Source organism: Hyaena hyaena, unplaced genomic scaffold, assembly GCF_003009895.1.
Source record: "Hyaena hyaena isolate Hyena2069 unplaced genomic scaffold, ASM300989v1 scaffold_155, whole genome shotgun sequence".
NCBI classification, from domain to species: domain Eukaryota; kingdom Metazoa; phylum Chordata; class Mammalia; order Carnivora; family Hyaenidae; genus Hyaena; species Hyaena hyaena.
Genome location: NW_024080787.1, coordinates 1,594,386 through 1,615,482, shown reverse-complemented (window position 1 = coordinate 1,615,482; position 21,097 = coordinate 1,594,386). Strand labels below are relative to the sequence as shown.

The window sequence follows — 21,097 nt, the reverse complement described above, 5'->3', positions numbered from 1 at the left end:
ATTTGGCTATTGTGAATGATTCTGTACAACTATCTGTTCAAATGCCAGTTGGTTGACTCTTGCCCATTTAAAAAAATCTACGATGTGGGGCACCCGGTGGTTCACTCGGTTAAGCATCCAACTCGTGATTTTGTGGGTTTGAGCCCCAACTTAGACCCTGCACTGACAGCATGGAGCCTGCTTGGGATTCCCTCTCTCCCTCTCTCTCTGCCCCTCCCCCACCCCTCTAAATAAATAAATAAACAAAATGAACTTAAAAAAAAACTATGATGTGATTTCTGGCACTGCTAAGTGCCTTGAACATATTACCTCCCTTTAATCTTTACTGTAGTCCTTACAAAGTAGGAATCATCATCATTCTCATTATTTTCTCTCTCTTTTCTTCTTCTTTTTTTAAAAAAATTTTTTGAGGGAACTGAGTCTCAGAGAGGGTAAGTGAAGTTTGCTCAGGTCGCAAGGGGCAGAAATGGCTTGCAGACCCTGCTCTCACTCTGCTGTCCCCCCCACACCGGAGCTTGTACCCTTGCTATGTCAACGTGTCCTGGCTGCAGGGTCTTTGTGACCCTTTGTCTGCATCTTTTGTGTCTCCAGAGCTGGCTTTGACTAGAACAGCAGCAGCTTGTTCAGCTGCAGGACCTTGCAGGTAAACCTGTTTCTATAGATTGTATACAGCAGTCATTTCAAAAGGCTCCAGAGTAACGTTGCCCTGGCCCTGCCATGCCTGCTGCCCCTCATCAGCTGGCATGACTCCGCTGCAGTAGGATATCTCATTCACCAAGCTCTAGCTCAACAACTTGGCCAAAGTTGGGGGAATCAGTACAGTGGAACGTTAGTCAACCATGCAAAGGAAGGAAACACTGCCACACGCTAAGCGTGGTGAACCTCGTAGACATGACACCAAGTGAAAGAAGCCAGATACCAAAGGCCACGTACATGATTCCACGTACATGAAATGTCCAGAAAAAGCAAATCTACAGAGATCGAAAGTGGAGTAGTGGTTGCCTAGGGCTCGGGTGGGGGCAAAGGGGACTGACTGTAATGGGTAGTGACTTTCTTTCCGGGGTGAGGACAATGTTCTGGAACTAGATAGTGGTGATGGTTTTGCACAACTTTGTGAATGTGCTAAAACCCGCTGAAGTGAACACTTCAAAAGGGTGCATTTTATGGTATGAGAATGATATCTCAGGTTTTAAAAAAAAAGTTGGGGGAGCTGAGAGGGTAGCTTCTTGTCTGTCATGGGGTCTCCCAGGCTTGAAGAGGGCAGGTTGGGGTCGTCAAGGAAGGCTCCTGGGGAGTGATGGGGGAGGCGGGTGTCTCGCGTGAGGTCACGCAGTGGTCAGTGCCCCGAATCCAGCCTGCAGCCTGGAAAGGGAAGACGAAGTTAATGTGGTTTGGATCTTCTTTCCCGACTCTTGGTGGAAGGTTTGGGATAATCGGCTTCCAGCCTTTTTCGAATTTGCATGAGGAAGAGCAGGAAGGAAGGGGGAGGAGGCAGCAGCTGTCAAGTGATTAGCAGAAATAGCTTTTCTGTACTTTATAGAATCTCACTCTTTTTTAAAATTTAAATTTATTTAACAAATGCTTATGTAGAATGAACCATGTGCCAGGCACTGTTCTCAGCACTTTACAAAAACGGACTCCTTCATTCCCCCCCTACACACACATCCCACAACCCAGCAAGGTAGCTACTTTTCTTATTCTCCTCTAACAAACGAATGCATTAAGGCGCTGAGAGCTTGAGGACTCCTTCAAGTCCACACAGCTGGTAAGAGGCAGAGATTTGGAGCCAAGCCCCAGAGTCCGTGTTCTTAATGGGTATGCAATGCTGTCATTCACTCATTCATCATGTAAATGTCTACTGAGTGTTGACTATGTCACTTTGACAAGCACTGGGGTTGGTGGGAGGGGAAAAAACTCGCTGCCAGGGGCCAGTGACTTCTGATGTCAGAAACGGGTACAACCAAGTGCTCATGGGGAGTGGATGGCTCCACTTGACAGATGAGGCTGAAGGGAGAGGGATGACATGCCATGCTCAAGGGGTAGGCTCGTGGGGGTAGGCAAGCTAGGAGGCCAGCAGCCCATCTCCGCTTGCTAAGTGTGTCACTGTGGATTTCTGCAGGACAGAGGCCCATGGGAGGCAGTCAACGGAAGTTTCCACTGGTCTCTGCCTACCCCAGCTGCAGCCCTGCACGGGCGGGTTCTGGGCCTTGGACCAGCTTCCTTTCTGAGGGAGGAGGCTTGGGTGTCCCTCTCCAGCCACCTGGCAAAAGGGCTGTAACTGAATCCCTTCTGCTACCTTGTATCCCCGAGGAAGGCAAACCATGTGTTTGTTCGGCACAGAGAAGCTCAGGCCCGATTTGTGGGAACAGGAGCCCCCAGGGAGGATCCTGTGGACTGTTTGGTCCTCTGAGACCCTGTGATGTGTCAAAGGCAAAGGTGCCCCTGACTCACAGGTGTTAGGCCAGCAGGACTCAGCAGTTCCAGATTATTGACACGTGTGATGTAGCTAAAGTCCCCTGAGAGGCAGGACAGGGTGGTTCAGGGCTGAGGTCTGGGTCAGATGGGCTTGCACTCCAACCCCACCACTTACTGACTATGTGATGCCTTCTGAAGCCTCAACTTGCTTATCTGTACAATGGGGAAATTCTAGTTCCCATCTCGAAGCTCTGTGCAAGGAAACACAATTAATGCCCTAGAAATCTCATAGCAACAATGTCTGACACTGGACCTCACAACCCCAGGGACTCTCTGGCTGGAGATTTGGAGCCGGACAGACTCTTTCTTTTGGGGTCCTGCCCTCTAGATGGTGCCTGAGACAGAAGGCCGTTCCCCTTCCCAATGCCTGGCACGTCTCCATTGATGGGGCAGCCGTTAGTTACTTGAGGAAGGTAGCACCTTCCTTTGCAGGGTCAGGGACAGTTGTGCCCTAGCACCCATCTGCTGCTGGCCAGCCCTCTGCCCTTCACTGTTATCTGGGGGCTCCAGACGGAGCTCTTCTAACAAAGCATTTGTTGCAACAGGAAGTCAGCCTGGTGAGCTCACTTGGATGCATGTGTTGAATCCACGGCCCATCATTCCCCTCCCAGGACACCTTTCTTAGGGCTTTTTGGATCACCAACAAGTTAGTTATTTTTTTCTTTGCTTGTGGGCATTTATTAGCCCTAGTGTGTGCCAAGAACTGAGACAGGCATGTGTGAGGTCAGTGCTGTGGAAAAGCATGTAGCCTGGGCCTTCGGCACACAACATGCAAGCTAGTATATAGCTAAAGGGTGTGATAAACGGTATTGAAGAAATGAATGGGCTAAATGGACAGAATAGGGAAGAGACAGCCTTGCAGGGGAGAGGGTGGGGGTAGATGTCCCAGGAAGAGGGACCAGCACAGATGAGTCCCTGAGTCCAGCATCTCCTCAGCCCTCCGTCCAGATCTCCTACCCCTCTGCAAGCCCCAGTTACTCAGTACCCTTCCTCCTCCTTCACTGTCAAGTAAATTGAATAGTGGCCCAAGCAGATGGAATGGCCTGTGCAAAGGCTCTGTGGCAGGAACAGGTGGTGGGTGCATTAGTGTCCTGGGGCTGACTTTAAAAAGTACCAGAAACTGGGTGGCTTAAACAGCAGAAACTTTTTACTTCACAGTCTGAAGGCTAAACGCCTGAGATGAAGGTGTTGGTAGAGTAGGTTTCCTCTGAAGGCTCGAGGGAGAACCCATTCCATGTCTTTCTCTTAGCTTCTGGTGTCGCTGGTAGTCTTTGGAGTTCCTTGGTCTGTAGAGGAATCACCCAAACCTGTGCCTTCATCTTCACATGGTGATCTCCCTCTATGAGTGTCTGTGATCAAATGTCCCTCAGTCATATTGGATTAGCAGTCTTCCCCTCACTCAAGTATGACCTCATCTTAACTAATTACATTTGCAACGACCTATTTCCAGACAAGGTCACATTCAGAGGTTCTGGGTAGGACACCTGAATTTTGTTGGTGCGAGGGAGGGAGCACCAGTGAACCCATAAAAAATGTGTTTTAGAAAGAACAAGGCTGGGGGCATCTGAGTGGCTCAGTCGGTTAAGGGTCTGACTTCTCCTCAGGTCATGATCTCATGGTTCATGAGTTCAAGCCCCGTATTAGGCTCTGTGCTGACAGCTCAGTCTGGAGCCTGCTTCGGATTCTGTATGTCTATGTCTCTCTCTCTCTCTCTCTCTCTGCTCCTCCCCTGCTCATGCTTTCTCTCTCTTTCTCTCTCTCTCTCTCAAAAATAAATAAACATTAAAAAAAAAGAAACAGCAAGTCTGGGGTGGCTGGAGCAGAGTGAAGGTGGCTGGTGGGCGAGAATGCCTGGAGCGTGGTGACCACGGCAACGAGTGTAGGACACGTTCTGGGCATCCAGGCCTGTTCTGAGTACATCATTTCATCTGGGTGCAGGAGAGACTGTAGAATAGTCAGAGGAAGTGCAGAAACTCAGGGGCAGTGTGGCCACCAGCCAGCAGGAGTTGAGGTACTAAGTATGGAGAAGGGGGAAATAGTGACCGCAGGGCTCCAGGGACAATGCCTGGCTGTTTCCCAGCTGCCCAGGAGAACACGCCTGCTGCTGAGCAAGGTTCCTGAAGGAATGGGGACTGGGCCACAGTGGGATTCAATCCAGATACACCAGTTTTCACTGTGTGACCTTGGGTTAGTTACTTAGCCTCTCTGGGTTGCAATGTTTTCATTTGTCAAATGGGGATGCCATTCAGAGGATTAAATGGAAGAAAATGCACAGCTGGAGGAGTAGTCAAGGCTCCCTGAGTGCCAACTGCTCTGAGACACCATCTGGTGACCACCTCTTTTACAGATGAGGAAACAGAGGCTCAGAGAGGGCAAGTGCCTTGCCCAAGGTCACTTAGTGAGAAAGTAGAAGAGACGTGAACTGAGCCTGTCCAATTCTGAAACATGCACCCCTTTCCCTCCACATACTTTCACAGAATGTCAGCACCCCTCTGCCTGTCATGGAGGTGGGCCCAGGCCAGCTCCTCTGGCTCCCTCTTGCATCTGATGCCAAGGAAGTACTCATACAGGGCTGGATGGGAGCAGTTCTTACAGACCTGTGTTCTGCTGCCGTTTGAGCCTTGTTGCCTGGAGAGTGAAAATTCTGGTTGCCTTCAATGAGCCGGGCTCTGCAGAGCCCGGAAAGCTTGGGTTTCATACTCGGGGAGGCAGGCTTGGGATATACCCATTTCCCAGATGGTAAAAGAGGCTTACAGAAGGAAAGGATGTGCCTCTGTTGGGAGGAGGTAGAACTGTGGCCACCACCACAGGATTTACCCACCTCACTATGCAGTCTTCTGATAAATGCTGGCCTGCCTACCGAGCACTCTCCCCTGGGGTCCCCTGGGGAACAAGGGCTCCTTATTCTAACCCTGGTGTGTCTGCCGTGTCTGTACTAGGCAAGCAGCTCCAACATATGGCAGGAAGACTCACTGGGCTGGCCTTGTGGGGCCTGGGGTGACACCAAGGGCACCAGGCACAGTTCCATCTCTTCGTCGCCCCTCCCCCGCCTCTGTCCTTCTGAGCTGGGAGGAGCCCGCAGGGATGGGGGAGGAGGTGCGTGTCCTCAGATGCCAGCACTATTTTTGGAGCTGCTTTGATCTTGATTCCCGGGCACGTGGGCTGTGACAGGCGCTTGGAGCAGACCCCACTTGGATACAGTCAGCCACGGATGTGGGCTTACCCCATGATGGCTCCTACCTTGGCACTTCTGGCACCGGGCAGACTCTCGTCCTCCAAACTGGATGCCTTGTATTTCTCTTCCCTTCCTAACTGCCGGGGCTGGAATGCCCAGGACACTGCTGAACAGACGTGGCCACAGCGGACACCCTTGCCTTGTCCCTGATCTTAGGGGAAAGCATTCCATCTTTCAGCATTGAGTATGATGTTATCTGATTTATCAGGTTGAAGAGATTCCTTTCTATTCTTCTTTTCTTGAGTGTTTTTTTCTTAAATAGTTTATTGTCATGTTGGTTTCCATATAACACCCAGTGCTCGTCCCCACAACTGCCCTCCTCCATGCCCATCACCACCCTTCCCCCCCACCCCCATCAGCCCTCAGTTTGTTCTAGGCATTCAAGAGTCTCTCATGGTTTGCCTCCCTCCCCCTCCCCCACTATTTTCCCCCTTCTCCTTCCCCATGGTCCAACGTTAAGTTCCTCCTAATCCCCCTCTTTCTTGAGTGTTTTTTGTCACGAAGAGGTGTTAGATTATGTCCAATGTGTTTTTTTTCTCAAAGAAGTTGTCTTTTAAAATGCCCCAGGCAAGCCCACTTTTCCTTCTGAGGGTGAAATCTCAAAGGCGAAGCCAAAGAGTGAGTTGCAAATCATGGCCCAGCCCTAAACAGGTGTCTGCAGCCCAGCAGGCGGGAGAGGCCAGCTCTCCCGACAGGCCCCGGCTCCCTTGGCACTCCCTCCCGTTCTGCCCCCAGGCCTACGAGAAGCGCTTCCCCACCTGCCCGCAGATCCCCGTCTTCCTGGGCAGCGAGGTCCTGCGCGAGTCCCGCAGCGCGGACGGGGCGGTGCACGTGGTGGAGCGGAGCTGCAGGCTGCGCGTGGAGGCCCCGCGGCTGCTGCGCAAGGTGGGGGGGCGGGGCGACAGGGGCGGCGGGGGCGGGGCGGGCGCGGAGCGGGGACTCGATAGGGTGATGGGGGGACCTGGGGACCTGCGGGCGGGTTCAAGCGGTGGAGACAGTGAGTGTGCGTGTGAGCGCAGGTGCTGATGCGCCGCCCTGGGGATTGGGGTCCAGGTCGGAGGGCGGATCTGGGAAGGACCAAGGCCTAGGAGCTGGGGACAAGGTTCTGGGGCTGCTGGGCAGGCTCTGGGCGGAGCGCCAGGGGTCTTGGGGTTTGCGGATGGAGGGCTGGTAGGCAAGCACGGGGTCTTGGGGTCTTGGGGAGTCCCCGTGTCCAGCAGCCTGCCCCCGCCTTGCAGATTGCCGGCGTTGAGCACGTGGTCTTTGTGCAGAGAAACGTGTTGAACTGGAGGGAGAGGACCCTCCTCATCGAAGCCCACAATGAGACCTTCGCCAACCGCGTGGTGGTCAACGAGAGCTGCAGCTATACCGTGAGCCTGCCTGGGCCTTCCCTCTCCGTCCCCCCCCCCCCCCCCGTGTCCTGCAGTCGCCATCAGTGCCCCTCCCCCGCCCTCCCCCGCCCCCAGGGCCGTGTGGGTACCTTGCAGGACACTCACTTACATCTGCAATTCAGATACACAGCTGATCCTTTTCTGTTAGTTTAAGTAGTCTGAAATACTGCTTGGGACATACTTACCAAAACATTATTCGTCGTTTATCTGAAATTCAAATATGACATCCTGTATTTTACTGGGGAAACCTGGCAACCTGCCCCCCCCTTCTCTCTCTCCTTTCCTTCCTCCTTGAAAGGGAGCCTCATTTACAGTTTCTTTCTTTCTTTTTAAATTTTGAAATGTTTATTTTTGAGAGACAGAGAGACAGAGCATGAGTAGGGGAGGGGCAGAGAGAGAGAGAGAAGATACAGAGAATCCGAAGTAGGCTCCAGGCTCTGACCTGTCAGCACGTAGCCAAACTCAGGGTTGAACCCGCGAACTGTGAGATCATGACCTGAGCCAAAGTCAAACGTTTACCAGACTGAGCCACCCAGACGCCCCTATAGTTTCTTCATCTGTAAAATGGGGTTAATGATGACAGCTCCCACGTGGGTTGTGGTGAGGAGTGGAGGAAGTACAGTATCCGAAACCCCTTAGAAGCGGGCCTGGCACTTACTAAGCCCTGTATGTGTGTTACTTTTTCGTATCATTAATGGTAATTGTTATTATTCTCCAGTGCGCACTGACTGACACCTACTCTGTGTCGGGCACCCAGCTAGGGCATGGGCTAGTCTGCCTGACTCTTGTGCTCATAAGAACTTCCATTCCAGCGGGAGATACAGACAAGGAAAAAAAGTCAACGTATTCTTACAACTTTGTCACAGATACTAAGAAGGGATCCAGAAGACAGCAGTTGGGAAAATAAGAGCAGAGGCACTCTGTTAGGTAACAGTGTCCCTCTGAAGCCACGAAGCTGAGAGCTGGCGCATGAGAGGGCTGGGAACAGAGTTCTAAGGCAGGAACAGCATGTGTGAAGAGCCAGAGGCGGATGCGTGAAGTCTGAGAATGGAGGCTGCAGAGGCAGGGTCCTGCGGCCCGGGGGCTGGACTGAGGGAGGATTCTGGAGGCGCTTACTGGGATGGAGCCTAGCCCTGGCACCTTCTTGCTGAGTGATGCTGGGCAAGTTGCTGCCCCTCCCTAGGCTACCCCTTGCATATCTGTCAGCCCAACTGGCCTGATCTGGTGCTGCGAGGAGCCTGTGAGACAGTGTAGATAGAGCTTCGCCTGTGCTAGATCCCAAATGCTAGTTTTCATAATGATAACTCCAGTGTCACAACTATGGTGCATCAGAGTCTCCCCTACGCGGGGGAGGGGGGTTGCCTTGTTCAACGGGCGCTGTCCCATCCCCAGCACTTGGCGTGGTGCCTCGTATACAGCAGGTGTCCAGTAAATGCCCATTGCTTTTTCTTTCCACACCTCCAGCTCCTCTGGAAACTGGACCCAGAATGTTCTGATGCTTACCTCTAGGGAGTTGTGTGGGTGGCAGTTTTTTATAAATAAAAACTTTTAGTGCAGTATTTCTCAGAGTGAGTTCTACCAACAGTTGAGTCAGTCTCACTGAGGCTTCTTGAGGAATGCAGGTTTCCAGTCCCTGCCCTGGACCTATTTGACCCAGGCATCTGCATATTTAAAAAATTTTTTTTTAATTTTTTTTTTTTGAGAAAGAGAGAGAAAATATGGGGAAGGGGCAGAGAGAGGGAGACACAGAATCCAAATTAGGCTCCAGGCTCTGAGCTGTCAGCACAGAGCCCAATGTGGGGCTCGAACCCATGAACCTTGAGATCATGACCTGGGCAGAAGTCAGAAGCTTAACCGACTGAACCACCCAGGCGCCCCCTGGTAATAGTCCTGCCAGACTCCCTGGTAACACTTCTGCCCAGGAAAGATTGAGAAGTACTGAGGGAGAGAGAGAGTGAAAGATAGTAGGGGAGGGACAGAGAGAGGGAGAGAGAGAATCTCAAGCAGGCTCTGCACGGTCAGCGAAGGGCCGACGTGAGGCTCAAACCCAAAGACTGTCGGATCATGACCTGAGCCGAAACCAAGAGCCAGTCGCCCAGCTGACTAAGCTACTCAGGTGCCCCTAAATATATTACTCATTTAAATATATCATTGTAGAACTGATTTAAGGGACAGGCTAGAAGATACCAAATCCACTTTCTTCCAGCCCCTCACGAGAAGGCTCTTTGTTCTCTAACACTTTGCATTGTTCTCCGGGGGGGGGGGGACTGCTGCCCCCCCACTCCGGTGTTGCCATGTTGTCCACTGCATGGCTGGGCCCAGATCACCAAGAGAGCCCTAGGGGAGGGCCTGGTCCCCCACACTGAGACCTGTCATTGCCCCTGCCTGGCTTTCAGGTCCACCCTGAGAACGAAGAGTGGACTTGCTTTGAGCAGTCGGCCTCGCTTGACATCCGGTCCTTCTTTGGCTTCGAAAGTGCCTTGGAGAAGATCGCCATGAAGCAGTACACAGCGAATGTCAAGAGGGTAAGGAGAGGGCTCCCTCAGCCACAGGGAGGAAGGTACACAGGCCTCAGAGCCTGGTTCAAAACCTGCTCTGCCACCTGATAACCCTAGTGACATGGGCAGGATCGATCCTTAACCTTCCTTGGTCTCAGTCTTCTCATCCATAGAATTGGTATCTTAACAATGACCATAACACACAAGAGAATGAGTAGAAACCACCTGGCCTGTAATGGGGGCACCACAATCACTCTCCGTATGCTCCCCGATGTTTGCGGCTTGTATAGTCAACTCTGGACAGAGGAAGGGCATTCTGTGGTGCTTTTTTCTGGTTAAAACTGGTGACTGTGCAAAACTCTCAGACCTGTTCCTGAGCACAGAGGCTTTTCATGTAATGAAACAGGGGAAATTCATTTCAACAATGTATTTCAACCCACATGTTACCCATAGAAAACCTATTAATGAGCTATTTTAGATTCTTCATTCTGTCCTAAGTCTTGGAAATCCGGTTCATTCTTGACACTCACAGAACATCTCCATTTGGACTGGCCACATTTCAGCTGCTCCATAGCCACGCGTCAGGGCTGGGACTGCGGCCAGGTGGGGGTGACTCCCAGGCTGATGCGGTTACCCCCGCTCTCCGGCCCTGCTGTCATGTGCCTCTGGGCTCTCTGGCTTCCAGGGGAAGGAGGTGATTGAGCATTACCTGAACGAGCTCATCTCCCAAGGCACCTCTCACGTTCCCCGGTGGACGCCTGCCCCCGTCAGAGAGGAAGACGCCCGCTCCCAGGCTGGGCTGAGGGATCCGGGCTCCCTGGAGGCCGACGGGCCCAGCGGCCCTCCTGCCCCTGCTCCTGAGATGATGGTTACAGACGGTAGGTCCCTGCGGCTGCGGCCAGCTGGCCAGGCCTGCACCCTTGTCCCCCCCACAACCGCCCCGGTCCCTGGAAGCCTGCTTCGTGTTTGCTCACTCTGTAGGGAAGAGCTGCTGCTGGTCCCCTTGGGAATGGGTCTAGACCCAGAATGACTCAGCCTCCGCCCTTTCCTGCTGCTTTCCCCTTTCTTCCTTCCGGCTCAAGAGCCAGAACCGGTTTATTTCTAAATCAGGAATTGACCTGATCTGCTGCCTCAGGGCTGCCCTTTTGTCTGATTTTATTGCTATTTTTAATTATATGAGTAATGCATGAAGATGGTAGAAAGAAACATTCAAACTTCTTGGAAGATGTAAATGAGGGAGTAAGACTCTTTTCCTCTCCCTGGAGGAAATGCTAGTTTTGTGTTTGCATTTCCTGAAACTATCTAAGCGCATATATATATGTATATACACACATGCATACCTGTATAACTTCTGCTGAGTGAATGGTACACATGCTACTTGATGTTTTGCTTTTTTTCACTTATTAATGTTGCTTGAACAGCTTTCTAGATCAGTGCATCTGTTTTACCACTTTGCCGTATTTCATGGTGTGGCTGCACCGTAACTTATTTATTAATAAACATTTATTATTGTGGCACCTGGGTGGCTCAGCATCTGACTCATGAGTTTGGCTCAGGTCAAGATCTCACAGTTTGTGGGTTCAAGCCCCATGTTGGGCTCTGCCCTGACCGCATAGAGCCTGCTTGAGATTCTCTCTCTCACTCTCTCTCTCTGCCCCTCTCCTGCTTGCTCTTGCTCTTTTTCTTTCTCAAAATAAATAAATAAACATAAGAAACATTTATTATTGCTTATTTTTGTTAGTTTACTTATCTAGGCTTCTATTGATGGACATTTAGGTTTCCAGTTTTTAAAACATAGAGGTAGGGGCGCCTGGGTGGCTTAGTCGGTTGGGCGTCCGACTTTCGCTTAGGTCATGATCTCGCGGTTCGTGGGTTTGGGCCCCGTGTCGGGCTCTGTGCTGACTGCCAGCTCAGAGCCTGGAGCCTGTTTCAGTCTATATCTCCCTCTCTCTGACCCTCCCCTGCTCACTCTGTCTCTCTCCTAGAAATAAATAAAACATAAAAAAAAAAACAAAACATAGAGATAATATAGTGTATCTTTGTACTTAAGGTTGTGGAGGGGCAGAGAGAGAGAGAGAGAGAGACAGAGAATCCCAAGCAGGCTCTGCATGTTAGTACAGAGCCCAATGTGGAGCTTGAACTCATGAAATGTGAGATCATGACCTGAGCAGAAGTCAGACGCTTAACTGGCTGAGCCACTCAGGCACCCCTATTTTTTATATTTTTTTAATATTTTATTTTTAAATAATCTCTACCCCCAATATGGGGCTCCAGCTCACAACCCTGAGATGAAGAGTCACATGTTCTACCCACTGAGCCAGCCAAGCAACCCTGTAGCATACAATTAAAAAAATTTTTTTTTAACATTTATTCATTTTTGAGAGACAGAGCACAAGTCGGGGAGGAGCAGAGAGAGAGGGAGACCCAGAATCTGAAGCAGGCTCCAGGCTCTGAGCTGTCAGCACAGAACCTGACGTGGGGCTTGAACTCACTGACTGTGAGATCAGGACCTGAGTTGAAGTTGGATGCTTAACCAACTGAGCCACCCAGGCGGCCTGAAATTTTTAAAGTTGAATTTCTGGGTCAAAGGTTATCTGCAGCTAAAATTTTGACAGATTTACTAATTAGGGCTTCAAAGATTGGTTATACTAGTCAATGTTCTGCCCAAAGTGTATAGCTTTGTCTGTTCCTGATTTCACTCTGGCTTCCCTATGAGACTGTTATTAAATGTTTTGAACCCCTGAAAGCAAAAAGTGACCACTAGTAAATTAGTGATCAGGTGTTTCCTCAGGAGTGAAGCCAAATATTATTTTCTCGTGATTAGTGACTCTGTATTGCTTTTTTTGGTGAGTCTCTCTGTTCTTGTACTTTGTCTGTTTTCCTGTTTGCCCATTCATTTTTTTTTTAATTTTTAAAAATGTTTATTTATTTATTTGTTATTTTTGAGAGAAAATGAGACAGAGCATGAGCATGGGACAGGCAAAGAGAGAGGGAGACACAGAATCTGAAGCAGGCTCCGAGCTGTCAGCAGAGAGCCCGATGTGGGGCTTGAACTCACAAACTATGAGATCATGACCTGAGCTAAAGTCGGAGGCTTAACCGACTGAACCATTCAGGTGCCCCTGCCCATCGGCTTATTGCTTTGTAAGAACTCTTTGTATTTAAGGCAATTAGCCCTCTGTCATATTATAGACTTTTGTTGACAATGGGAAATGTTCACATTATAATTTTAAATAAATTAAAAAAAAACTCTAGGACACAAAAACTACACATACTCCATGAGTTCAGTTTTAACCATGTGCATTTGTGCTCATGATGATTCAGTCTTTCTTTTGCGGTCACTGAAGTGTAGGGCTTGGCTTTCTTGGAGATGTGCCAAGTAACTTACATCTGGGGCAGTGTTCAGGGAGAACAAAATTCATTTATTCAACAAATGTTTGTTCTGCACCAACTCTGTGCTAGCTGGCTGCTGTTGTATGCAAACTTTTAAAATATTTAAGGGGCACCCGGGTAGCTCAGTCAGTTAAGCGCCCGACTTTGGCTCAAGTCATGATCTCACGGTTTCTGGGTTTGAGCCCTGCGTCAGGCTCTGTGCTGAAAGCTCAGAGCCTGGAGCCTGCTTTGGATTCTGTGTCTCCTTCTCTCTCTGCCCCTCTCCTGCTTGTGCTCTGTCTCTCTCTGTCTCTCAAAAGTGAATAAATGTTAAAAGAATTTTTTTTAAATATAAAAAAAATTAAAACTTCTGCCTCTTCTTGTGGACACTGTCTGGTGGTCATGCCCTTTGCCCTCATTTGCACCAGACTTTTCCTTCCTTATCCATCTGTGCTGTGCTTAGGATGGCCAGTGAGAGGCAGAGTCATGCCCCTCCCCGCTGCTCTGAATCACTGAGCCTTTGTGCTCTTGAGAAAGGGGCCTTCACAGCTGCACAGAGGCCGGAAGGATGCTGGTATCTCTTGTCTCCCTTGTGTTCTGTCTCTCATCCTGTCCACTCCCCCTTCCCGTCGCCAGCATGTCCACTTCTGACCATTGTGAGGCATCTGGGGTTCTGGATGCTGCCTGTCCCCATACACCACCAGCATCTCTCCTTCCTCTGTTTACCCAGATGCCTACTGACCTCCAGCCTTGGGCTTTTTTTTTTTTTTTTTTTAAATGTTTTTTATTTATTTCTAGGAGAGAGGCAGAGAGAGAGACAGCGTGATCAGGGGAGGGTCAGAGAGAGAGGGAGTCACAGACTGAAACAGGCTCCAGGCTCTGAGCTGGCAGTTAGCACAGAGCCCGACGTGGGGCTCGAACCCACGAACTGCGGGATCATGACCTAAGCGAAAGTTGGACGCTTAACCAACTAAGCCACCCAGGCGCCCCCAGACTTGGGCTTTTTTTGCTTTAGAGGGAACCATTGGATCCTGCTGCTGGACGTACACTCATTTCATTTGTTTTCTTATTCTGCCACCTGAACACAAAGAACGGGCTACACTGTGGGGGCTGCTCTTGGTGACGCGTCTACCCCCTGCTGAGATATTAACATGTCCATGTGTCTCACCATGCCAGCCCCTGCCACCTCAACAGTTAAGAGTGGGCAATGGGTGGGGCGCCTGGCTGGCTCAGTCAGTTAAGTGTCTGACCTAGACTCAGTCATGATCTCACGGTTTGTGAGCTGAAGCCCCATGTCAGGCTCTGTGCTGACCGCTCAGAGCCTGGAGCCTGCTTCAGATTCTGTGTCTCCCTCTCTCTCTCTGCCCCTTCCCCACTTACACTCTGTCTCTTCTCTGAAAAATAAATAAATGTTGAAAAAAAATTTTAAAGAGTGGGAAATGGGACCTCAGGTTGGAACCTAGGCTCTAAGTGCCCGCACATGCTGACCCCCAAACAGCCCCATTGTGCAAGACAGGACTGAACAGTGGGAATGATCTGTTCAGGTCCCGGGCTGAATTTTGGGGTCATGGCTCTGTCTACAAAAAGCCTCGAACCTACAAGGGGCCTGGGAGGTGGGAACGCAAAAGGAACTGTAATAATGACCATCTCTCTCTCTCTCTCTCTTTTTAATGTTTTTTATTTATTTCTGAGAGGGAGAGAGAGCATGTGCAGGGGAGGGTCAGAGAGAGAGGGAGACACAGAATCTGAAGCAGGCTCCAGGCTCTGAGCTGGCTCTCAGCACAGAGCCTGACACGGGGCTCAAACCCACGAACCGTGAGATCATGACCTGAGCCGAAGTTGGATGCTTAACCGACTGAGCCACCCAGGTGCCCCTGACCATCTCTTTTATGCTCAGTGCACCACACGCATTTATTTGCTACTTAACCTCCCTTGGCCTCAGTTTAAAAAAAAATTTTTTTTTTAATGTTTTTTTATTTTTGAGAGACAGAGTGCGAGTGGAGGAGGGGCAGAGAGAGAGAGGGAGACACAGAATCAGAAGCAGCTCCAGGCTCCAAGCTATTAGCACAGAGCCCGACTCAGGGCTGGAACCCACAAGCTGTGAGATCCTGACCTGAGCCAAATTCAGAGGCTCAACTGATTGAGCCAGCCAGGTGCCCCTGTCTTCTGTGAAATGGGGACAGTAGTGTGCCTGCCTCACAGGGCTGTTGGGACAGCTCACTGAGATGATGCATGTCTAGAAACATAAGCGCGTGTCGTTACTCATCTTCAGAGATGGGACAGCTCCAGGGAGTGGGAATTACCTTGATTTCCGAGGGTCAGTGGAGACAAATCACTTGCCACAGCGAGATCCAGGCTGGTCCCACCATGAGTTTTCAGAAACACCTTGGAAATGGGTTGAAGACCAGAGGATGTGGAACCCACATGGCTGTTCTTGGGTGAAAGGGCCACTGTATGGCTTGGAACTGCATTTCAGATCTGAGGTGACCAATAAGTCGAGGTTTCCAGAAAGGGCAGACCACGTGGTGAAGAGGGTGGCATCACCCTCTGGTCCTGAACGCCTCCCCATTCTCCTGCAGGGGACAAACTAGATGCAGACTACATCGAACAGTGCCTGGGCCATCTCACGCCCATGCAGGAGAGCTGCCTCATCCAGCTTCGACACTGGCTGCAGGATACCCACAAAGGCAAGGTGGGTGCAGAGCTGGGGCCTTCCAGAGCAGGTTCAATGCCAGCCACTCATCCCAGGCACTCGGGGAGGAGGCCCAGGTCAACAAGCTGATGTCATCAGCAACACTGAAAACCTGTATTCTGCCTTCTTTCTATCATGGATTGTCTCCTGTATCTATAATGCATGTCGTGCACACCACTGATTGCAGGGTTGCTCATCCTTTGCACTCTTGACACTGGAGGCCTTTATGGGGTGGGGTGTGCCCTGTTGGGTGTTGCAGCACCCCGGCCTCCACCACTGGACGCCAGGGGCTCCTCTCTCCCAGTCGTGACAACCAAAAATGTCTCCAGCCTCTAAGCCCCATAACATGAATGTCCATCATGCATGTAGGTCCCAACATGGACTTGACCTTCAGCTCTGTTGAGTAAGAAATTCGAGCTTGCCCTTCCTCCCTCTCCCCTCCCCATGCTGGGTGTGTGTGTGGGGGTGGGGGGTGCCAACAAGGAAGTTGCTTTCATGTTGGGCTGTGATTGAACCTGTTTGCCCCTGTTTTCTCCTCTGTAAAAGGAGGATGATGCTAGCATACACCGCCTAGACTGAATTAACAAGGGACGATCCACATAAAATGCCTAGAGTCGTGTCTGGATGGGATGAGCACTCAGGGCAGGGGATACTTTATTGGGGCTGGATTTCCCCTTGCCTGTCAATATTTGCCCGAGGGAAGGAGGAAGAGCTGGCAGGCTCTTAGCTTGTCACTCGGCCTACGAATTCGACTCTGGGTTATATGCGAGAGGACTGCAGTTTGAGTAGAGGCAAAAAAAAAAAAAAAAAAAAAGAGGGGAGGCTATGTATTGGCTCCTATAACAAACCATTGAGAGGGATGTATTAACTTCTTCGGACTGCTGAAAGAAAATGCTACAAACAACAGAAACTTATCCTCACATTTCTGGAGGCCAGAAGTCTCAAATGAAGGCATGGGCAGGGTTCTGGAGCCTGCGTTCTCTCCAGCCTTCTGGAGGGTCTGAGAGACAATCTGTGCCACGCCTCCCCCCTCCTGGCTTCTGGTGGCTGCCACAGTCCTTGGCTTGTGGATACGTCATTCCAGTGTCTGCCTTCACCCTCACGTGGCCTTCTTCCCTCCACGTGTCCGGTGTCTGTGTCCAAACAGAGTAGGGCCCACCTACTCCAGTATGACCTCACTTTATCTAATTATATCCGTAGAGACTCATTTCCAAATAAGGTCCCATTCTGAGGTTCTGGGTAGACGCGAATTTGGAAGGGACATCGTTCAGCCCAGGGGGCCATGCAGCCTGTGTCAGAGATGTCCTGAATCAGGACTCCCATGTGGTCAGAGCCCCTGAGCTCTTGTATCTGTTTACTTCTGCTTCATCCCCGTCAGACTTATTTCCTTGTTGAGCTTGGAGCTGGGGCTCCCCATAATCTGCAGGCTCACCTTTACCAGCAGAGAAAGGGCTCGTGTCCTGTTCTTCTGATTTAAATAGTCTAAATGCTCTGATTGGATCGTGCCATCCCTGAGGCCAGGGGAATGGAGTGCTGATCGGCAACACCAGCCAAAACCAGCGTTGGTGCTGGGGTGCAGGAAGGACACGCAGCTCCCCAAAAGCAAATGATGCCTGAGGAGGAAGAAACGTCCGGCAGCCCAAGCTCACAGGTTTTCACTACAGTCCACCCCTTGACTGTGTCGTTTGTGGTGGAGTGTGTGGTCCTTTTCCCAGCTACGTATTTTGCAGAGAAGACGGGAGAACTCATTTTCTGCAATCTTCTCTACTGGGTTAGGGAATTCCTTTCTACAGGCTCTATCCTTCTTCTGTCAGATTCCGAAAGATGAGCACATCCTCCGGTTCCTTCGGGCCCGTGACTTCCACCTGGACAAGGCCCGGGAGATGCTGCGCCAGTCCCTGAGCTGGCGGAAGCAGCACCAGGTGGATCTCCTCCTTCAGACCTGGCGGCCCCCTGCTCTCCTGGAGGAATTCTACGCGGGGGGCTGGCATTACCAGGACATAGGTGCGTCCCTTTACCTACCTAATGCACAGAGGGCCACTTTCACGTTGGCATCTTATTATTTTTTCTTTGGAGTCTTCTGGCGTCTGGAGATGCCCTTGGGGCTCACCCAGCCATGAGGAGCGTAGGGCTGGAATAGACATTTGGGCTCGAGGCAACATTTCTCCATGCAGAGGCAGCGTTAGCCCACCCTAACTTTTGATGGTGGGGACCCCCACACATAATGGCTGCACGGGCATGCGTTAGTGCCCCGGGTATGCCATAGCAAATTACTGCAAACTGGGTGCCTTAAGGCAAGAGAGACCTATCTTCCCACAGTTCTGAAGGCAGAAACCCCAAATCAAGGTGGGCAGGGCTGTGCTCCCTGCGGTGAATCTCGTCCAGCACTTGGTGACCCCAGGCGTCTGCCTGTCTCATGTGGCTTTTTTCTGGATGTCTCTGTGTCCTCTCCTCTTCTTATAAAGATCCCAGGTCACTGAATTTAGGGCCCACTCTGGTCCAGTAGGATTTCATCTCCAGGTCCTTAACTAATTTGACCTGCAGACTGTTTCCAAATAAGATCACATTCAAAGGTTCTGGGTGGACGTGAATGTTTGGGGGACACTATTCAACCTGCTACAAATAACTTCCCTCTCGGTTTTTTATTAAACTGCCCTTGATGCCAGTGCCTAGAATGCTCTTCAATGCCCTTTATGTAAAGATTTATATATATTGATTAGGGTGAGTGGGTTACTCTCCTGAAGGACTGGTTCGAACACTTTATTTTAATATACGGTCAATTCTCATTATTCATGGATTCCTTATTTGAGAATTTGCCTGCTTACCACAATTTATTTGTAACCCTCAAGTCAGTACTCACCGTGCTTTTGCGGTCAATTACGATCATGTGCGGAGTGGCTGAAAGTAGGAGTCATCTGCTCTGTGTCCCCTACTGAGGTTGACCAAGATGTCCTTCTAACATTTTTCTTTCAGTTCTTATACTGTTAACAAGAGCCCTTTTTAAAATCTACTTAGTGCTACTTTTTTTTTTTTTTTTGCATTTTTTTGGATGATTTTGCTGCTTAAAATGGCCCCCAGGCATAATGCAGGAGTGCTGGCTAGTATTCCGAGGCACAAGAAGGCTGTGACTCATGGAGAAAATGTTAGATAAGCTTCCTTCAGGCTTAGTGTGGTGCTGCTGGCCATGAGTTCAATGTTAATGAATCAACAGTATATACTCAATAAGGTGTCCTTAAAAGTAACACACAGAGAATAAAGTTATGTATTGATCAGTTGACAAAAATGTTCTGTCTAGAGGCTTGCAAGGACCTTACCCCATATTTTTCCTGGAAGTGATGCTTCAGCGTTTCTGGATTCAGCGTTCAAGGTGACTTTAGAAAACATCACAACCATGAATAACAAGAGTGGATTGTATCGTATATAATTTCTTATTTTTCCTATTTGCTTTGACTGATAGAAGGCGAAGGGAACCAATGTTATCCACTCTCTCCATATTCCTTCATAACATGGTTCATATATATTTTTTTAAAAAGCTTTAGGGGTGCCTGGGTGGCTCAGTTGGTCCAGTGTCTGATTTTTTAATGTTCATTTATTCATTTTGAGAGAGAGAGAGAGAGTGAGCTCAAGGGAGGGAGGAGCAGAGAGAGAGGGAGAGAGAGAGAGAATCTCAACCAGGCTCCACACTGTCAACATAAAGCCCGACAAGATAAACATAAAGATCAAGAGTCAGTTGCTTAACTGACTGAGCCATCTAGATGCCCCAAGTGTCTGACTCTTGATTTCAGCTCAGGTCATGATCTCATGATTTTTGGGATCAAGCCCAGCGTTGGGCTCTGTGCTGACAGTATGAGCCTTTTGGGGATTCTCTCTCTCTCTGCCCCTTCCTCACTTGGGCGCTCTCTCAAAATAAATAAATGAACATTAAGAATAATTAAAAAAAATAAAAGGCTTTAAGGTAAACATTTAATTTTAGGGCAGGTTTTCAGAAATGTTTCCAAGGTCATACAGAGTTCCCTCAAGCCCCTCACCCAATTTCCTCATGATGTCAGTCTGTCTCTTTGACACCTGGACACTTTGCTTCTATCACCATAACTGGTGTCAACCCCTCTTGGGAGCAGGCAGAGCATTTGCAAATAAATGGACGGGAGGGGGCAGGCTGAGCCACAGCCTGGCACTGCCTTCTCCCAAGAGAAGTTTGGGCCTCCCCTCCCACCAGCACCCCTGAAATAACGTCCCTTCTGTTTACTGGGCCTCCCTACAAAGACGGCCGCCCTCTCTATATCCTGCGCCTGGGCCACATGGACACCAAGGGTTTGATGAAGGCTGTGGGGGAGGAGGCGCTGCTGAAGCACGTGAGTAGGGGTCCCCTCTCCCCGGACCCCAGGGCTGCCTGTAGGGGAGGGGGAGCCAAGTGAATGTTTGCCAGTACAATCTCTACTTTCCAGGTTCTTTCCGTCAACGAGGAAGGACAGAAGAGATGCGAAGGGAACACAAAGCAGTTTGGCCATCCCATCAGGTAAGAACCCCAGCCAGGATTCCCCCGAAAGAGTAAAAACAGCCAAGTTCACTGGGCACAGACCCTGGGCCAGGTGGCGTGCTCTGCCCTTTATAGGAATGTCCTCACTTAATCTGTTCAGTGGTCCTGTGAGACAGGACCTGCTATTGTCCCTGTTCTTTATGGAGAGGGACACTGAGGTTCAGAGTGGTGGTGCTCATCCAAGGCTGTTGCTAAGTGGGTAAGTTCCTGTCTGCCTCGGGCTCAAGGACATTACCCCGGGGGCCTTTTGAGGCCGGCTCTGCCACCCCAGGTGACACTTTGACTCTGCCTCCCGGGCAGGTGGACTCACAGGTGTCATGGCACATCCAGTAATCCTCGTCCGACTTCCCCAGACTCCTCAGTTTCCCACATGAGTACTTACAGTGGCATAAACCTTTCTGAGCTATAGCTTGCTCATCTGTGATGTGCGAATAACATCGCGAGTCCCAAGGTATCTTCGTGGATTATCAGAAGCCACGTCCATGGAGATAACACAATGTGTGTGTAATGCTTGCTCTGCATCAGGTGAACTGGGAAATCGTACCTGATTCACGTCTGGGAGGGAGGGGCCGGGGGGACCTGCCGCTGCAACTTTTTACCCCGAAATGGCCTGATCTTTGTGAAATCAAGTTCCCTTGCCCTTTGGAGCCTTTCCTAAGGGGATGTACTTTGGCTGGGGTGGAAAATTGATCATTAACATCAGGGTCCTGATCTGAAGTGGAATTCACCAGGGACGGCTTGCGGCGGCGTGGATGAAAGGAACGTCAGTATGGAGGGGCTCCTGGGCCACTGCAGTAGAACAGTCATTTTCCTAATGAATTAGTTCTGATGAAATGGAAGCACAGAGAGGTTAAGTAACTTGGCCAAGTTGCAGGCGGCAGTGCTGGGATTTGAGTC

General features: G+C 50.2%; 1 protein-coding gene across 1 annotated transcript in view; it reads left to right on the top strand.

The window, feature by feature from the left end:
• Positions 1-21,097, top strand: part of SEC14L5 (SEC14 like lipid binding 5) — a 43,462-nt gene that overhangs the window by 8,867 nt on the left and 13,498 nt on the right. Inside the window, exons 2-9 of the mRNA XM_039239229.1 lie at positions 6,446-6,595; positions 6,949-7,080; positions 9,498-9,626; positions 10,285-10,477; positions 15,551-15,663; positions 17,478-17,667; positions 19,927-20,015; positions 20,109-20,179. Of these exons, the coding sequence (XP_039095160.1) occupies positions 6,446-6,595; positions 6,949-7,080; positions 9,498-9,626; positions 10,285-10,477; positions 15,551-15,663; positions 17,478-17,667; positions 19,927-20,015; positions 20,109-20,179 (1,067 nt within the window). The remainder of the gene's footprint in view (positions 1-6,445; positions 6,596-6,948; positions 7,081-9,497; positions 9,627-10,284; positions 10,478-15,550; positions 15,664-17,477; positions 17,668-19,926; positions 20,016-20,108; positions 20,180-21,097) is intronic.